The sequence below is a fragment of the Nerophis lumbriciformis genome, linkage group LG26 (assembly GCF_033978685.3).
Source record: "Nerophis lumbriciformis linkage group LG26, RoL_Nlum_v2.1, whole genome shotgun sequence".
Classification (NCBI taxonomy): Eukaryota; Metazoa; Chordata; class Actinopteri; order Syngnathiformes; family Syngnathidae; genus Nerophis; species Nerophis lumbriciformis.
In genome coordinates this window covers 35,079,508-35,099,028 of record NC_084573.2, presented here as the reverse complement: position 1 = coordinate 35,099,028, position 19,521 = coordinate 35,079,508, and the positions used below count along the sequence as shown (strand labels likewise).

General features: G+C 29.7%; 1 protein-coding gene across 1 annotated transcript in view; it reads right to left on the bottom strand.

Moving 5' to 3' along the window:
• The window catches only part of ezrb (ezrin b), a 168,276-nt gene extending 149,757 nt beyond the window's left edge, over positions 1-18,519 (bottom strand). Inside the window, exon 1 of the mRNA XM_061986985.2 lies at positions 18,379-18,519. Coding sequence (XP_061842969.2) covers positions 18,379-18,390 — 12 coding nt within the window. The 5' untranslated portion in view covers positions 18,391-18,519. The remainder of the gene's footprint in view (positions 1-18,378) is intronic.
• Positions 18,520-19,521: the final 1,002 nt, after the last annotated feature.

Here is a 19,521-nt window from a genome sequence, read left to right as displayed (position 1 = left end):
TGCTGTGTGATGAAAACAAAGTAGATCTAATTTGATTGGCTGTTGTACTGAGACCACACCAGCTGACACACGCAACGCTGATAGACAAGTACACAATGAAAAATACGGAGCGCTCCCGAATAACTTTTTCATCTTTGGGTTTTGGGGAAAGTAGCAAGTCATGTCAATTCAAAAGGCTCAAGTCCAAGTGAAGTCACAAGTCATTGATGTTAAAGTCTAAGTCGAGTTGCAAGTCTTTTTACATTTTGTCAAGTCGAGTCTAAAGTCATCAAATTCATGACTCGAGTCTGACTCGAGTCCAAGTCATGTGACTCGAGTCCACACCTCTGGTAATAATTCATTATAATTACAGAAAGAAACAACACTGAAGACCTCCAGATTGTCAGATGTCTGCTCTGTGGTCTTCAAGTTGCAGACATTCTCCATCCATGTTTTAAGCTTGAAAACTTAAACATTTATTTATGTTCCAACACATTTACCCAGGCACGTTGGGAGCATTTGTGAACTGTTGAAAGCGATCTATAGCGCTATTTTTTGTAAATAAATGAGAGACGACAAGAGATTATCATCACACTTCAACATCTCTGTTGATGTGTGCTGCCTCTTTGATAGATCGGCATTGCAAATGAGAATCTGTTCTTGCCTTACACTCTTAGAAATAAAAGTGCTAAGTAGAACCATATATGGTTCTTCGGCTCGTCCTCATAGGAGAACCCTTTTTGGCTCCAGGTAGAACCTTTTTATAAAGGTTCCACCTGGAACCCTTTTGGAGGGTTCTACCTAAAACTGTGTGTGTAAGGTTCCACCCAAAAACCCCCATGAGAGGTTCTACAAAGAACCCACGCAGGGAGTTCCACTAAGAACCCTTTCGTATTTCAAGGGTTTCATCTAGAACCCACACAGGGAGTTCCACTAAGAACCCTTTCGTTTGTCAAGGGTTTCATCTAGAACCTATGCAGGGAGTTCCACTAAGAACCCTTTCGTATTTCAAGGGTTTCATCTAGAACCCACACAGGGAGTTCCACTAAGAACCCTTTTGTATTTCAAGACTTTCATCTAGAACCCACACAGGGAGTTCCACTAAGAACCCTTTTGTATTTCAAGACTTTCATCTAGAACCCACACAGGGAGTTCCACTAAGAACCCTTTTGTATTTCAAGACTTTCATCTAGAACCCACGCAGGGAGTTCCACTAAGAACCCTTTTGTATTTCAAGACTTTCATCTAGAACCCACGCAGGGAGTTCCACTAAGAACCCTTTCGTATTTCAAGGGTTTCATCTAGAACCCACACAGGGAGTTCCACTAAGAACCCTTTCGTTTGTCAAGGGTTTCATCTAGAACCTATGCAGGGAGTTCCACTAAGAACCCTTTTGTATTTCAAGGGTTTCATCTAGGACCTATGCAGGGAGTTCCACTAAGAACCCTTTCGTATTTCAAGGGTTTCATCTAGAACCCACACAGGGAGTTCCACTAAGAACCCTTTCGTTTGTCAAGGGTTTCATCTAGAACCTATGCAGGGAGTTCCACTAAGAACCCTTTCGTATTTCAAAGGTTTCATCTAGAACCCACACAGGGAGTTCCACTAAGAACCCTTTTGTATTTCAAGACTTTCATCTAGAACCCACGCAGGGAGTTCCACTAAGAACCCTTTCGTATTTCAAGGGTTTCATCTAGAACCCACACAGGGAGTTCCACTAAGAACCCTTTCGTATTTCAAGGGTTTCATCTAGAACCCACACAGGGAGTTCCACTAAGAACCCTTTCGTTTGTCAATGGTTTCATCTAGAACCTATGCAGGGAGTTCCACTAAGAACCCTTTCGTATTTCAAGGGTTTCATCTAGAACCCACACAGGGAGTTCTACTAAGAACCCTTTTGTATTTCAAGACTTTCATCTAGAACCCACGCAGGGAGTTCCACTAAGAACCCTTTTGTATTTCAAGACTTTCATCTAGAACCCACGCAGGGAGTTCCACTAAGAACCCTTTTGTATTTCAAGACTTTCATCTAGAACCCACGCAGGGAGTTCCACTAAGAACCCTTTCGTATGTCAAGGGTTTCATCTAGAACCCACACAGGGAGTTCCACTAAGAACCCTTTCGTTTGTCAAGGGTTTCATCTAGAACCTATGCAGGGAGTTCCACTAAGAACCCTTTTGTATTTCAAGGGTTTCATCTAGAACCCACACAGGGAGTTCCACTAAGAACCCTTTCGTTTGTCAAGGGTTTCATCTAGAACCTATGCAGGGAGTTCCACTAAGAACCCTTTTGTATTTCAAGGGTTTCATCTAGAACCCACACAGGGAGTTCCACTAAGAACCCTTTCGTATTTCAAGGGTTTCATCTAGAACCCACACAGGGAGTTCCACTAAGAACCCTTTCGTTTGTCAAGGGTTTCATCTAGAACCTATGCAGGGAGTTCCACTAAGAACCCTTTCATGTTTCAAGGGTTTCATCTAGAACCCTTAGTGTTAGTGAGAACCCTTTTAAAACCAATTATTCAGAAAAGGGGTTTTAAAGGCTTCTCTGGATCAAAATGGTTCTTACTGGAACCATTAGCGTTACCAAGAACCCTTGAAAAACCCTTTCTTCGGGAAAGGGTTTTTCAGAAGCAAATGGTTCCAGTTAGAACCTCAGCCCTTGTAGAAGAACCCTTTTAGAACCCTTATTTCTAAGAGTGTACCCTGGATGAATAAAGGTTAAATAAATATATAAATACATGTAAACTGGGAAGGGAGGATGCTATTGTGTTAATACCGGGAAGGCTTAGTGCTGTAGATAGATGGTAAGTAGGTCTGAGCTGCGTGGGATGACGACATGTGTGCCGTTTGAGCAATAAAAAGTTGATACATTGTTGGAAAAAAAAAATATTTTGATTAGACAGTTGAAGTGCATGTTTGAGCGCCACGCCAAGACAAATTTGATCGGAGACAATGACTCTGTGCGGGGAAGTTGCGGGCAAATTTGTGAGGCCGCGCATAAATCGCCACAAGTGGTTGAATTCGCGGGAATCGGCACAATTGCGACGTCGCAAATTTCTGGAAGGACTGCACATACAATCTCATACCTGCCAACTTTTGAAATCAGAAAAACCTAGTAGCCAGGGTCCAGGGGCCGCAGGCCCCGGTACGTCCAGGACAAAGTCCTGGTGGGGGGGTTCAGGCTTCGCCCCCCGACGCAAAATGATTATTAGCATTCAGACAGGTTAAAATGTTGCTAAAACCATCACTTTTCTATCAGTCACAGTGACTTTTCAAAACAAAAATATTACAGCAAAAATCATATGGGTTGATTGACATGTTTATTCTGTAAGCTAACTTCAATAGTTTGAAATTATTTTGACAGTTAATGCCAGTTATCCTGTCAACCTTTCACAAGACTTCAATTTGTTAATTGAAAGTATAAACAGTATAAACACTTTTTACAGTAAACAAATGGTAAAACAGTACTAAACAATTCCATTAAAAAAAAAATTGGTGTCATTATTAACTTTCTGTCCAAGCTTGTATAATCTACTGCCTTGTTCAATTGTATAAAATATTCTGTGCCTAAAATTCACATTTCTATCACAATTATCATACTGTAAACATGGTAAGCTAACTTCATTAAAATTAATAGTCCTGTCAATAGCATGGAATTACAATTCAAATGTAGTTTTTTTTGTAAGCCTTTCAAAAGAATTCAAAATATGAAAAATGAATGAAAATTAATTTAAGCCATCAGACACTTGAAAAGTGGGCACATCACATCTCTAATGTAATCATTTTAACTTTTCAACAGAAATAGCACTGCAAAAATATTAAGGACATACTTCTGTATTTTGGTAGTTATGCTGTCAACATTTAACAAGATTTCTTCAACTTGGACTTGAAAGCATAAATAGTATAAACACTTTTAACAGTATAACAGTACTAAACAATTCCAATAGATAACATTGGTGTCATTACCTTTTTGTGGCTAAAATCCGAAAAACGTTGAAAGTTTTCCACTTGTATCGCTAGCAACGGCATTAGACTTGTGTTTTTTTTGTCCCAACGTGGTCTTTTACATCGCTAATTCCTCCGTGTCCGATCGAAAAATCTTGTCTGCACAAGGTACAATTCGCGTAGTTTTCACCCTTTTTGGAACGGATAATTATTCCCGGATAGGCTTTTGAATATTCTTCACGGAATGACTGCGGTTTTCTTTTCGGTTTAAGACTCGTATGCGATTTTTCTCCGGCTGATTCCATGATCGTTCGCTCGTTTGGAAACAATGGCAACAGGTGCCTCGTGCTTGGCAGCGGTGCTATAAATAGCCTCGCGCATTTAAAAAAAAAAATTTTTTTTTAATTAATGAAAAACCGTATTTTTTATCACTGCAACCGTAACCCGGAATAGGTTGATGAAAACCGTACTAATTACGGGAAAACCGGAGTAGTTGGCAGGTATGCAATCTCTACATTAGTAATTCTAATGTCTTAACCAGTTCACCGTGCCGTGAAACAACATGCTTGTCTAAAAGTAAACAATGTGATCATTGAGGGACGTGGCTCGAAAAGCAACATTCACAAGAGTGATGTCATTCCCACAGTAACACACGTGGCAGCCTGGAGGCCTTTTTTCGAAACAAAGCAACCACCCGGGATGGAAAGACTTGCTTCTCGTCACCTATTTTCGACCATATTATTAGATATCAAGTTATCTATTATTTTGTTTATGCATTTACCTCATGGAACTACTGCGTAAATAGCACGCCATCCATGCAGGTCTAAATGCCATGTTTTCAAACTTATAGTATTGCACTGTCAGTAGGAGCAGGCATGGGTGGGGCAAGCAAGTTAGGGGCTAACCTGACCTGTTCGGAAAACATGACAGACCCCTTTTTTTTTGCTTACCTTTATAAAAAAAAAAAAAATAAAAATAAAAAAATTAATTCTCTTTATTTATTTGAGCAACATGATAGTAAACAGAGGTGGGTAGTAACGCGCTACATTTACTCCGTTACATGTACTTGAGTAACTTTTGGGATAAATTGTACTTCTAAGAGTAGTTTTAATGCAACATACTTCTACTTTTACTTGAGTATATTTATAGAGAAGAAACGCTACTTTTACTCCGCTACTTTTATCTACATTCAGCTCGCTACTCGCTACTAATTTTTATCGATCTGTTAATGCACGCTTTGTTTGTTTTGGTCTGTCAGACAGACCTTCAAAGTGCCTGCGTTTCAACAAATACAGTCACTGGTGACGTTCACTCCGTTCCACCAATCAGATGCAGTCACTGGTGACGTTGGACCAATCAAACAGAGCCAGGGGTCACATGACCTGACTTAAACAAGTTGAAAAACTTATTGGGGTGTTACCATTTAGTGGTCAATTGTAGGGAATATGTACTGTACTGTGCAATCCACTAATACAAGTTCCAATCAATCAATCAAAAGTGTGAAGGAAAAAAGACCATTTTTTATTTCAACCGTAAACCCCGTCAAAAGCCTAAAGACTGACTGCACAGTTCCTGTCTTCACAATAAAAGTGCCGCTCCATCGCGCCTGCGCTTTCAAAATAAGAGTCTCCGAAAGCCTGCGCAAACAAGCTAGCAAGCTACGGAGTTTGCCGCCAATGTATTTCTTGTAAAGTGTATAAAAACGAATATGGAAGCTGGACATATAAGATGCCAAAAACCAACCACTTCCATGTGGTATTAGACAGAAAGGAGGAACTTTTTTTCTCCTCCATTTGAAAACGTGGACGTTTGTCATCACTACTGTCTGATTACAATCAATGCAAGTCATCAGAATCAGGTAATACACCAACTTATATTCTTGTCTTCATGAAAGAAAGGAATCTATATGTGTTAAACATGCATGTATATTCATTAAAACACTATTAACATGTAAACAAAAACGGCAAAAAATATATATATAAATTATATATTGTATATATCAATGTATGTATATATATAAATATATATATATATATATATATATATATATATATATATATGTGTGTGTGTATATATATATATATATGTATATATGTGTGTGTGTGTGTGTGTGTGTGTGTGTATGTATATATATATATATATATATATATATATATATATATATATATATATATATATATATATATATATATATATATATATATATATATATATATATATATATATGATATGTGTGTGTGTTACTCATCAGTTACTCAGTACTTGAGAAGTTTTTTTACAACATACTTTTTACTTTTACTCTAGTAAATATTTGGGTGACTACTCCTTACTTTTACTTGAGTAATAAATCTCTAAAGTAACAGTACTCTTACTTGAGTACAATTTCTGGCTACTCTACCCACCTCTGATAGTAAATGTCACCACATTACTTTTATTTTTAAGTCAACCAATGAGAGCAAACCAACAATGCCTGTATTCATCATAATTTCCCTTCAAAATGCCACATCATTTTATAGCGCCCAGCGAAAGCCTGGAAATAATGTGTCAATAAATAAATAAAATTTTTTAGTAAATGTATTTGTTCTTTCCATTTTAATAGAAGAAAATGCATGTACCGCATGCAATTGCATATCTTTTCAACTTTAATATTATCGAATAATGCAACACATTCCAACATTTTTCTTTGTAGAAATGAAAATAAATACTCAACTACCTGCTTGACATATGGTTTCAAAGCACGTTATCCATTAAATTTCAATCAATTGCAGAGTTTACGGCAAAAATCGCCAAAAAATGTTACCTTAAAAATCAGTGGTACTGTTTTATGCTGTAAATACCAGTTTACAGTAAAATTATTTTTAATTTTTTTACATCATAGGTCAAATATATAATCAAATGCATAGTCAATTGTGTATTAATGTCATGAGTCAAATCCTTGTATACTTATATTGATAAAAACCTCAAAAAGCACGATATTACAACAAAAATTTAAAAACAAACACTGTATTAATGTTTTACTTATTTTAAAGACTAAATTTCAATCGATTGTAGATTTTACGGCAAAAATTGCCAAAAAATGTTACCTTAAAAATCAGTGGTACTGTTTTATGCTGTAAATACCAGTTTACAGTAAAATTATTTTTAATTTTTTTACATCATAGGTAAAATATATAATCACATGCATAGTCAATTGTGTAATGTCATGACTCAAATTCTTGTATACTTGTATTCATAAAAACCTCAAAAAGCACAATATTACAACAAAAATTGCCAAAAAATGTTACATCATAGGTAAAATATATAATCACATGCATAGTCAATTGTGTAATAATGTCATGAGTCAAATCGTTGTATTATATTGATAAAAACCTCAAAAAGCACGATATTACAACAAAAATTTAAAAACAAACACTGTATTAATGTTTTACTTATTTTATAGACTAAATTTCAATCGATTGTAGATTTTACGGCAAAAATTGCCAAAAAATGTTACCTTAAAAATCAGTGGTACTGTTTTATGCTGTAAATACCAGTTTACAGTAAAATTATTTATATATTTTTTTACATCATAGGTCAAATATATAATCACATGCATAGTCAATTGTGTAATAATGTCATGACTCAAATTATTGTATACTTATATTCATAAAAACCTCAAAAAGCACAATATTACAACAAAAATTGCCAAAAGATGTTACATCATAGGCAAAATATATAATCACATGCATAGTCAATTGTGTAATAATGTCATGAGTCAAATCCTTGTATACTTATATTCAGAAAAACCTCAAAAAGCACAATATTACAGCAAAATTTTAAATACAAACACTGTATTAATGATTTACTTATTTTATAGACTAAATTTCAATCAATTGTAGATTTTACGGCAAAAATTGCCAAAAAATGATACCTTGAAAATCAGTGGTACTGTTTTATGCTGTAAATACCAGTCTACAGTAAAATTATTTTTCATTTTTTTACATCATAGGTAAAATATATAATCAAATGCATAGTCAATTGTGTATTAATGTCATGAGTCAAATCCTTGTATACTTATATTCAGAAAAACCTCAAAAAGCACAATATTACAGCAACATTTAAAAAACAAACACTGTATTAATGATTTACTAATTTTATAGACTACATTTCAATCAATTGTAGATTTTACGGCAAAAATTGCCAAAAAATGTTACCTTAAAAATCAATGGTACTGTTTTATGCTGTAAATACCAGTTTACAGTAAAATTATTTTTATTTTTTTACATCTTAGGTAAAATATATAATCAAATGCATAGTCAATTGTGTAATAATGTCATGAGTCAAATCCTTGTATACTTATATTCAGAAAAACCTCAAAAAGCACAATATTACAACAAAAATTGCCAAAAAATGTTACATCATAGGTAAAATATATAATCACATGCATAGTCAATTGTGTAATAATGTCATGAGTCAAATCGTTGTATTATATTGATAAAAACCTCAAAAAGCACAATATTACAACAAAAATTTAAAAACAAACACTGTATTAATGTTTTACTTATTTTATAGACTAAATTTCAATCGATTGTAGATTTTACAGCAAAAATTGCCAAAAAATGTTACCTTAAAAATCAGTGGTACTGTTTTATGCTGTAAATACCAGTTTACAGTAAAATTTATATATTTTTTACATCATATGTAAAATATATAAATCACATGCATAGTTAATTGTGTAATAATGTCATGACTCAAATTCTTGTATACTTATATTCATAAAAACCTCAAAAAGCACGATATTACAACAAAAATTTAAAAACAAACACTGTATTAATGTTTTACTTATTTTATAGACTAAATTTCAATCGATTGTAGATTTTACGGCAAAAATTGCCAAAAAATGCTACCTTAAAAATCAGTGGTACTGTTTTATGCTGTAAATACCAGTTTACAGTAAAATTATTTTTCATTTTTTTACATCATAGGTAAAATACATAATCACATGCATAGTCAATTGTGTAATAATGTCATGACTCAAATTATTGTATACTTATATTCATAAAAACCTCAAAAAGCACAATATTACAACAAAAATTGCCAAAACATGTTACATCATAGGTAAAATATATAATCACATGCATAGTCAATTGTGTAATAATGTCATGAGTCAAATCCTTGTATACTTATATTCAGAAAAACCTCAAAAAGCACAATATTACAACAAAAATTGCCAAAAAATGTTACCTTAAAAATCAGTGGTACTGTTTTATGCTGTAAATACCAGTTTACAGTACAATAATTTTTTTACATCTTAAGTAAAATATATAATCAAATGCATAGTCAATTGTGTAAATAATGTCATGAGTCAAATCCTTGTATACTTATATTCATAATAACCTCAAAAAGCACAATATTACAACAAAAATTTAAAAACAAACACTTTATTAATGTTTTACTTATTTTATAGACTAAATTTCAATCAATTGTAGATTTTACGGCAAAAATTGTCAAAAAATGTTACCTTAAAAATCAGTGGTACTGTTTTATGCTGTAAATACCAGTTTACAGTAAAATTATTTATATTTTTTTTACATCATAGGTAAAATATATAATCACATGCATAGTCAATTGTGTAATGTCATGACTCAAATTATTGTATACTTATATTCATAAAAACCTCAAAAAGCACAATATTACAACAAAAATTGCCAAAAAATGTTACTTCATAGGTAAAATATATAATCAAATGCAAAGTCAATTGTGTCAATAATGTCATGAGTCAAATCCTTGTATACTTATATTCATAAAAACCTCAAAAAGCACGATATTACAACAAAAATTTAAAAACAAACACTGTATTAATGTTTTACTTATTTTATAGACTAAATGTCAATCAATTGTAGATTTTACGGCAAAAATTGCCAAAAAATGTTACCTTTAAAATCAGTGGTACTGTTTTATGCTGTAAATACCAGTTTACAGTAAAATTATTTATATTTTTTTACATCATAGGTAAAATATATAATCACATGCATAGTCAATTGTGTAATAATGTCATGACTCAAATTCTTGTATATTTATATTCATAAAAACCTCAAAAAGCACAATATTACAACAAAAATTGCCAAAAAATGTTACATCATAGGTAAAATATATAATCACATGTATAGTCAATTGTGTAATAATGTCATGAGTCAAATCCTTGTATACTTATATTCATAAAAACCTCAAAAAGCACAATATTACAGCAAAATTTTAAAAACAAACACTGTATTAATGATTTACTTATTTTATAGACTAAATTTCAATCGATTGTAGATTTTACAGCAAAAATTGCCAAAAAATGTTACCTTAAAAATCAGTGGTACTGTTTTATGCTGTAAATACCAGGTTACAGTAAAATTATTTATATTTTTTTTACATCATAGGTAAAATATATAATCAAATGCATAGTCAATTGCGTAATAATGTCATGAGTCAAATCCTTGTATACTTATATTGATAAAAACCTCTAAAAGCACAATATTACAACAAAAATTGACAAAAAAATGTTACCTTAAAAATCAGTGGTACTGTTTTATGCTGTAAATACCAGTTTACAGTAAAATTATTTTTCATTTTTTTACATTTTAGGTAAAATATATAATCAAATGCAAAGTCATTTGTGTTAATAATGTCATGAGTCAAATCCTTGTATACTTATATTCATAAAAACCTCAAAAAGCACGATATTACAACAAAAATGTAAAAACAAACACTGTATTAATGTTTTACTTATTTTATAGACTAAATTTCAATCGATTGTAGATTTTACAGCAAATATTGCCAAAAAATGTTACCTTAAAAATCAGTGGTACTGTTTTATGCTGTAAATACCAGTTTACAGTCAAATTATTTATATTTTTTTACATTATAGGTAAAATATATAATCACATGCATAGTCAATTGTGTAATAATGTCATGACTCAAATTCTTGTATACTTATATTCATAAAAACCTCAAAAAGCACAATATTTCAACAAAAATTGCCAAAAAATGCTACATCATAGGTAAAATATATAATCACATGCATAGTCAATTGTGTAATAATGTCATGAGTCAAATCATTGTATACTTATATTCATAAAAACCTCAAAAAGCACAATATTACAACAAAAATTTAAAAACAAACACTGTATTAATGTTTTACTTATTTTATAGACTAAATTTCAATTAATTGTAGATTTTACGGCAAAAATTGCCAAAAAATGTTACCTTTAAAATCAGTGGTACTGTTTTATGCTGTAAATACCAGTTTACAGTAAAATCATTTATATTTTTTTTACATCATAGATAAAATATACAATCACATGCATAGTCAATTGTGTAATAATGTCATGACTCAAATTATTGTAAACTTATATTCATAAAAACCTCAAAAAGCACAATATTACAACAAAAATTTACAAAAGATGTTACATCATAGGTAAAATATATAATCAGATGCATAGTCAATTGTGTTAATAATGTCATGAGTCAAATTCTTGTATACTTATATTCATAAAAACCTCAAAAAGCACAAAATTACAACAAAAATTTAAAAACAAACACTGTATTAATGTTTTACTTATTTTATAGACTAAATTTCAATCAATTGTAGATTTTACGGCAAAAATTGCCAAAAAATGTTACTTTAAAAATCAGTGGTACTGTTTTATGCTGTAAATACCAGTTTACAGTAAAATTATTTATATTTTTTTACATCATAGGTAAAATATATAATCACATGCATAGTCAATTGTGTAATAATGTCATGACTCAAATTCTTGTATACTTATATTCATAAAAACCTCAAAAGCCACAATATTACAACAAAATTTTAAAAACAAACACTGTATTAATGTTTTACTTATTTTATAGACTAAATTTCAATCAATTGTAGATTTTATGGCAAAAATTGCCAAAAAATGTTACCTTAAAAATCAGTGGTACTGTTTTATGCTGTAAATACCAGTTTACAGTAAAATTATTTTTCATTTTTTTACATCATAGGTAAAATATATAATCACATGCATAGTCAATTGTGTAATAATGTCATGACTCAAATTCTTGTATACTTATATTCATAAAAACCTCAAAAAGCACGATATTACAACAAAAATTTAAAAACAAACACTGTATTAATGTTTTACTTATTTTATAGACTAAATTTCAATCGATTGTAGATTTTACAGCAAAAATTGCCAAAAAATGTTACCTTAAGAATCAGTGGTACTGTTTTATGCTGTAAATACCAGTTTACAGTAAAATTTTTTTTTTTTACATCATAGGTAAAATATATAATCACATGCATAGTCAATTGTGTAATAATGTCATGACTCAAATTCTTGTATACTTATATTCATAAAAACCTCAAAAAGCACAATATTACAACAAAAATGTAAAAACAAACACTGTATTAATGTTTTACTTATTTTATAGACTAAATTTCAATCAATTGTAGATTTTACGGCAAAAATTGCCAAAAAATGTTACCTTAAAAATCAGTGGTACTGTTTTATGCTGTAAATACCAGTTTACAGTAAAATTATTTATATTTTTTTACATCATAGGTAAAATATAGAATCACATGCATAGTCAATTGTGTAATAATGTCATGACTCAAATTATTGTATACTTATATTCAGAAAAACCTCAAAAAGCACGATATTACAACAAAAATTTAAAAAAAACCCACTGTATTAATGTTTTACTTATTTTATAGACTACATTTCAATCAATTGTAGATTTTACGGCAAAAATTGCCAAAAAATGTTACCTTAAAAATCAATGGTACTGTTTTATGCTGTAAATACCAACTTACAGTAAAATTATTTATATTTTTTTACATCATAGGTAAAATATATAATCACATGCATAGTCAATTGTGTAATAATGTCATGACTCAAATTTTTGTATACTTATATTCATAAAAACCTCAAAAAGCACGATATTACAACAAAAATTGCCAAAAAATGTTACTTTAAAAATAACAACACCAGTTTACAGTAAAATTATTTATATTTTTTACATCATAGGTAAAATATATAATCACATGCATAGTTAATTGTGTAATAATGTCATGACTCAAATTATTGTATACTTATATTCATAAAAACCTCAAAAAGCACAATATTACAACAAAAATTGCCAAAAAATGTTACATCATAGGTCAAATATATAATCACATGCATAGTCAATTGTGTAATAATGTCATGAGTCAAATCCTTGTATACTTATATTCAGAAAAACCTCAAAAAGCACAATATTACAACAAAAATTGCAAAAAAAAAATTTACTTTAAAAATCAGTGGTACTGTTTTATGCTGTAAATACCAGTTTACAGTAAAATTATTTTTAATTTTTTTTACATCATAGGTAAAATATATAATCAAATGCATAGTCAATTGTGTAATAATGTCATGAGTCAAATCCTTGTATACTTATATTGATAAAAACCTAAAAAAGCACGATATTACAACAAAAATTTAAAAACAAACACTGTATTAATGTTTTACTTATTTTATAGACTAAATGTCAATCAATTGTAGATTTTACGGCAAAAATTGCCAATAAATGTTACCTTAAAAATCAGTGGTACTGTTTTATGCTGTAAATACCAGTTTACAGTAAAATTATTTTTAATTTTTTTACATCATAGGTAAAATACATAATCACATGCATAGTCAATTGTGTAATGTCATGACTCAAATTCTTGTATACTTATATTCATAAAAACCTCAAAAAGCACAATATTACAACAAAAATTGCCAAAAGATGTTACATCATAGGTAAAATATATAATCACATGCATAGTCAATTGTGTAATAATGTCATGAGTCAAATCCTTGTTTACTTATATTCAGAAAAACCTCAAAAAGCACAATATTACAACAAAAATTGCCAAAAAAATGTTACCTTAAAAATCAGTGGTACTGTTTTATGCTGTAAATACCAGTTTACAGTAAAATTATTTATATTTTTTTACATCATAGGTAAAATATATAATCAAATGCATAGTCAATTGTGTAATAATGTCATGAGTCAAATCCTTGTATACTTATATTGATAAAACCTCAAAAAGCACGATATTACAACAAAAATTTAAAAACAAACACTGTATTAATGTTTTACTTATTTTATAGACTAAATTTCAATTAATTGTAGATTTTACGGCAAAAATTGCCAAAAAATGTTACCTTTAAAATCAGTGGTACTGTTTTATGCTGTAAATACCAGTTTACAGTAAAATTATTTATATTTTTTTTACATCAGAGGTAAAATATATAATCACATGCATAGTCAATTGTGTAATAATGTCATGACTCAAATTGTTGTATACTTATATTCATAAAAACCTCAAAAAGCACGATATTACAACAAAATTTTAAAAACAAACACTGTATTAATGTTTTACTTATTTTATAGACTAAATTTCAATCAATTGTAGATTTTACGGCAAAAATTGCCAAAAAATTTTACCTTAAAAATCAGTGGTACTGTTTTATGCTGTAAATACCAGTTTACAGTAAAATTATTTATATTTTTTTACATCATAGGTAAAATATATAATCACATGCATAGTCAATTGTGTAATAATGTCATGACTCAAATTCTTGTATACTTATATTCATAAAAACCTCAAAAGCCACAATATTACAACAAAATTTTAAAAACAAACACTGTATTAATGTTTTACTTATTTTATAGACTAAATTTCAATCAATTGTAGATTTTATGGCAAAAATTGCCAAAAAATGTTACCTTAAAAATCAGTGGTACTGTTTTATGCTGTAAATACCAGTTTACAGTAAAATTATTTTTCATTTTTTTACATCATAGGTAAAATATATAATCACATGCATAGTCAATTGTGTAATAATGTCATGACTCAAATTCTTGTATACTTATATTCATAAAAACCTCAAAAAGCACGATATTACAACAAAAATTTAAAAACAAACACTGTATTAATGTTTTACTTATTTTATAGACTAAATTTCAATCGATTGTAGATTTTACAGCAAAAATTGCCAAAAAATGTTACCTTAAGAATCAGTGGTACTGTTTTATGCTGTAAATACCAGTTTACAGTAAAATTATTTTTTTTTACATCATAGGTAAAATATATAATCACATGCATAGTCAATTGTGTAATAATGTCATGACTCAAATTCTTGTATACTTATATTCATAAAAACCTCAAAAAGCACAATATTACAACAAAAATGTAAAAACAAACACTGTATTAATGTTTTACTTATTTTATAGACTAAATTTCAATCAATTGTAGATTTTACGGCAAAAATTGCCAAAAAATGTTACCTTAAAAATCAGTGGTACTGTTTTATGCTGTAAATACCAGTTTACAGTAAAATTATTTATATTTTTTTACATCATAGGTAAAATATAGAATCACATGCATAGTCAATTGTGTAATAATGTCATGACTCAAATTATTGTATACTTATATTCAGAAAAACCTCAAAAAGCACGATATTACAACAAAAATTTAAAAAAAAACCACTGTATTAATGTTTTACTTATTTTATAGACTACATTTCAATCAATTGTAGATTTTACGGCAAAAATTGCCAAAAAATGTTACCTTAAAAATCAATGGTACTGTTTTATGCTGTAAATACCAACTTACAGTAAAATTATTTATATTTTTTTACATCATAGTTAAAATATATAATCACATGCATAGTCAATTGTGTAATAATGTCATGACTCAAATTTTTGTATACTTATATTCATAAAAACCTCAAAAAGCACGATATTACAACAAAAATTGCCAAAAAATGTTACTTTAAAAATAACAACACCAGTTTACAGTAAAATTATTTATATTTTTTACATCATAGGTAAAATATATAATCACATGCATAGTTAATTGTGTAATAATGTCATGACTCAAATTATTGTATACTTATATTCATAAAAACCTCAAAAAGCACAATATTACAACAAAAATTGCCAAAAAATGTTACATCATAGGTCAAATATATAATCACATGCATAGTCAATTGTGTAATAATGTCATGAGTCAAATTATTGTATACTTATATTCAGAAAAACCTCAAAAAGCACAATATTACAACAAAAATTGCAAAAAAAAAATTTACTTTAAAAATCAGTGGTACTGTTTTATGCTGTAAATACCAGTTTACAGTAAAATTATTTTTAATTTTTTTTTACATCATAGGTAAAATATATAATCAAATGCATAGTCAATTGTGTAATAATGTCATGAGTCAAATCCTTGTATACTTATATTGATAAAAACCTAAAAAAGCACGATATTACAACAAAAATTTAAAAACAAACACTGTATTAATGTTTTACTTATTTTATAGACTAAATGTCAATCAATTGTAGATTTTACGGCAAAAATTGCCAATAAATGTTACCTTAAAAATCAGTGGTACTGTTTTATGCTGTAAATACCAGTTTACAGTAAAATTATTTTTAATTTTTTTACATCATAGGTAAAATACATAATCACATGCATAGTCAATTGTGTAATGTCATGACTCAAATTCTTGTATACTTATATTCATAAAAACCTCAAAAAGCACAATATTACAACAAAAATTGCCAAAAGATGTTACATCATAGGTAAAATATATAATCACATGCATAGTCAATTGTGTAATAATGTCATGAGTCAAATCCTTGTTTACTTATATTCAGAAAAACCTCAAAAAGCACAATATTACAACAAAAATTGCCAAAAAAATGTTACCTTAAAAATCAGTGGTACTGTTTTATGCTGTAAATACCAGTTTACAGTAAAATTATTTATATTTTTTTACATCATAGGTAAAATATATAATCAAATGCATAGTCAATTGTGTAATAATGTCATGAGTCAAATCCTTGTATACTTATATTGATAAAACCTCAAAAAGCACGATATTACAACAAAAATTTAAAAACAAACACTGTATTAATGTTTTACTTATTTTATAGACTAAATTTCAATTAATTGTAGATTTTACGGCAAAAATTGCCAAAAAATGTTACCTTTAAAATCAGTGGTACTGTTTTATGCTGTAAATACCAGTTTACAGTAAAATTATTTATATTTTTTTTTACATCAGAGGTAAAATATATAATCACATGCATAGTCAATTGTGTAATAATGTCATGACTCAAATTGTTGTATACTTATATTCATAAAAACCTCAAAAAGCACGATATTACAACAAAATTTTAAAAACAAACACTGTATTAATGTTTTACTTATTTTATAGACTAAATTTCAATCAATTGTAGATTTTATGGCAAAAATTGCCAAAAAATTTTACCTTAAAAATCAGTGGTACTGTTTTATGCTGTAAACACCAGTTTACAGTAAAATTATTTATATTTTTTTACATCATAGGTAAAATATATAATCACATGCATAGTCAATTGTGTAATAATGTCATGACTCAAATTATTGTATACGGTAGTTATATTCATAAAAACCTCAAAAAGCACAATATTACAACAAAAATTGCCAAAAAATGTTACATCATAGGTAAAATATATAATCACATGTATAGTCAATTGTGTAATAATGTCATGAGTCAAATCCTTGTATACTTATATTCAGAAAAACCTCAAAAAGCACAATATTACAACAAAAAATTCCAAAAAATGTTACTTTAAAAATAACAATACCAGTTTACAGTAAAATTATTTATATTTTTTTACATCATAGGTACAATATATAATCACATGCATAGTCAATTGTGTAATAATGCCATGAGTCAAATCCTTGTATACTTATATTCAGAAAAACCTCAAAAAGCACAATATTACAACAAAAATTGCCAAAAAAATGTTACTTTAAAAACCAGTGGTACTGTTTTATGCTGTAAATACCAGTTTACAGTAAAATTATTTTTCATTTTTTTACTTCTTAGGTAAAATATATAATCAAACGCATAGTCAATTGTGTAATAATGTCATGAGTCAAATCCTTGTATATTTATATTCATATATTTAATGTTACACGTGGCACCCTAAGGGCAGTCATAACTGCATGTGGCCCTTGATGAAAACAAGTTTGACACCCTTGCTTTAATGGGGGGAAAACAAATAACATGACAGATATCTTGTTCATGACTAAATTAGACAAATGCACTTATCTTAGCCATCCATGTCTAGCTTTTGATAATGACACTTTTAAATCTAAATGTGTCAGTATTTTGAAGCATGTCTTAAAAAAATGTCTTGTTACCCCTTCACTGCAATAATTCACTAAATGCATAATTTAGCAAAATTGTGTATGCACTTTCACTCTGAAAGTTAACAAAAAAATAAACACAATGCAAATATTTTAAAGAAAATCTGACGTCATGTATCCTGGCTTCTTTTTAAAGTGAGTTAAAGTTACATGTGTTTTGGGGGTTGATGTATAGTGCACAATGTCAAAATGTCAATAAAGACTCAAGTTACTTACCGGTTTCGGCATTTTGTCTTCTTTTGCCGGGTTTCAAGTGCGAAGAACGGGGATAATAATCAGACACGGTGTTGTCGCAGTGCCTTCCTGAAGAGAGAGAAAGAGGAGAAACAAGTTTGGGCCACTTGCCTGTCACATATAGGCGACTGAAAGAAGCACAGCGTCCCCCACAGGTAACAAAGCAGGAAATTACAATGCCGGCTTTTCAATGTAAGAAGACCACTTCAAAAATCACAAATTGTGTAATTTCATCAAACTTTCCATTGATTGAAATATATGTCATATTTATATTGGACTACTTATATATATATTTTTTTTAAACTGACGCGTAACGTCAGATTATGTTTCTCTTTGAAGCACTTTTATTGTGGTACTCAAACGCAAACACACCGGAAATGAATGCTTTGAGAATTGACACCAACTTTGAATGCAGCTGGGATTTATCATTCACACCTTCTTAATCTTTGTCTTTACCAAATATTTTACAAATTAAAAAAAAACAGTCACGTTATGACGTCACAGTGGGCGACTTGCTGTGATTGTAAGAGCAAGAAAGTCAGAGTGTTTACTTACCTGCATACTTGCCAACCTTGAAACCTCCGATTTCCGGAGGTGGGGCGAGGGGGGAGTGGCCAGGGGTGGGGCGGGGCGTGGTTGGGGGCGTGGTTAAGAGGGGAGGAGTATATTGACAGCTAGAATTCACCAAGTGAAGTATTTCATACATATATACATATATATATATATATATATATATATATATATATATATATATATATATATATATATATATATATATATGTATATGTCTTAATAAGGTTATCCAAAAAATAGTGCTCGATACCGTAGTAGAGCGCAATATATGTATGTGTGGGAGAAAAAAAATCACAAGACTATTTCATCTCTACAGGCCTGTTTCATGAGGGGGTTCCCTCAATCATCAGGAGATTTCTCCTGATGATTGAGGGAACCCCCTCATGAAACAGGCCTGTAGAGATGAAATAGTCTTGTGATTTTTTTTCCCCACACATACATATATATATATATATGTATGTATATATATATATATATATATATATATCTACATCCTGAAAATATGCAAACAAAACTGTGTTTAGATAATTGATACTTCAAACTTGCATAAAT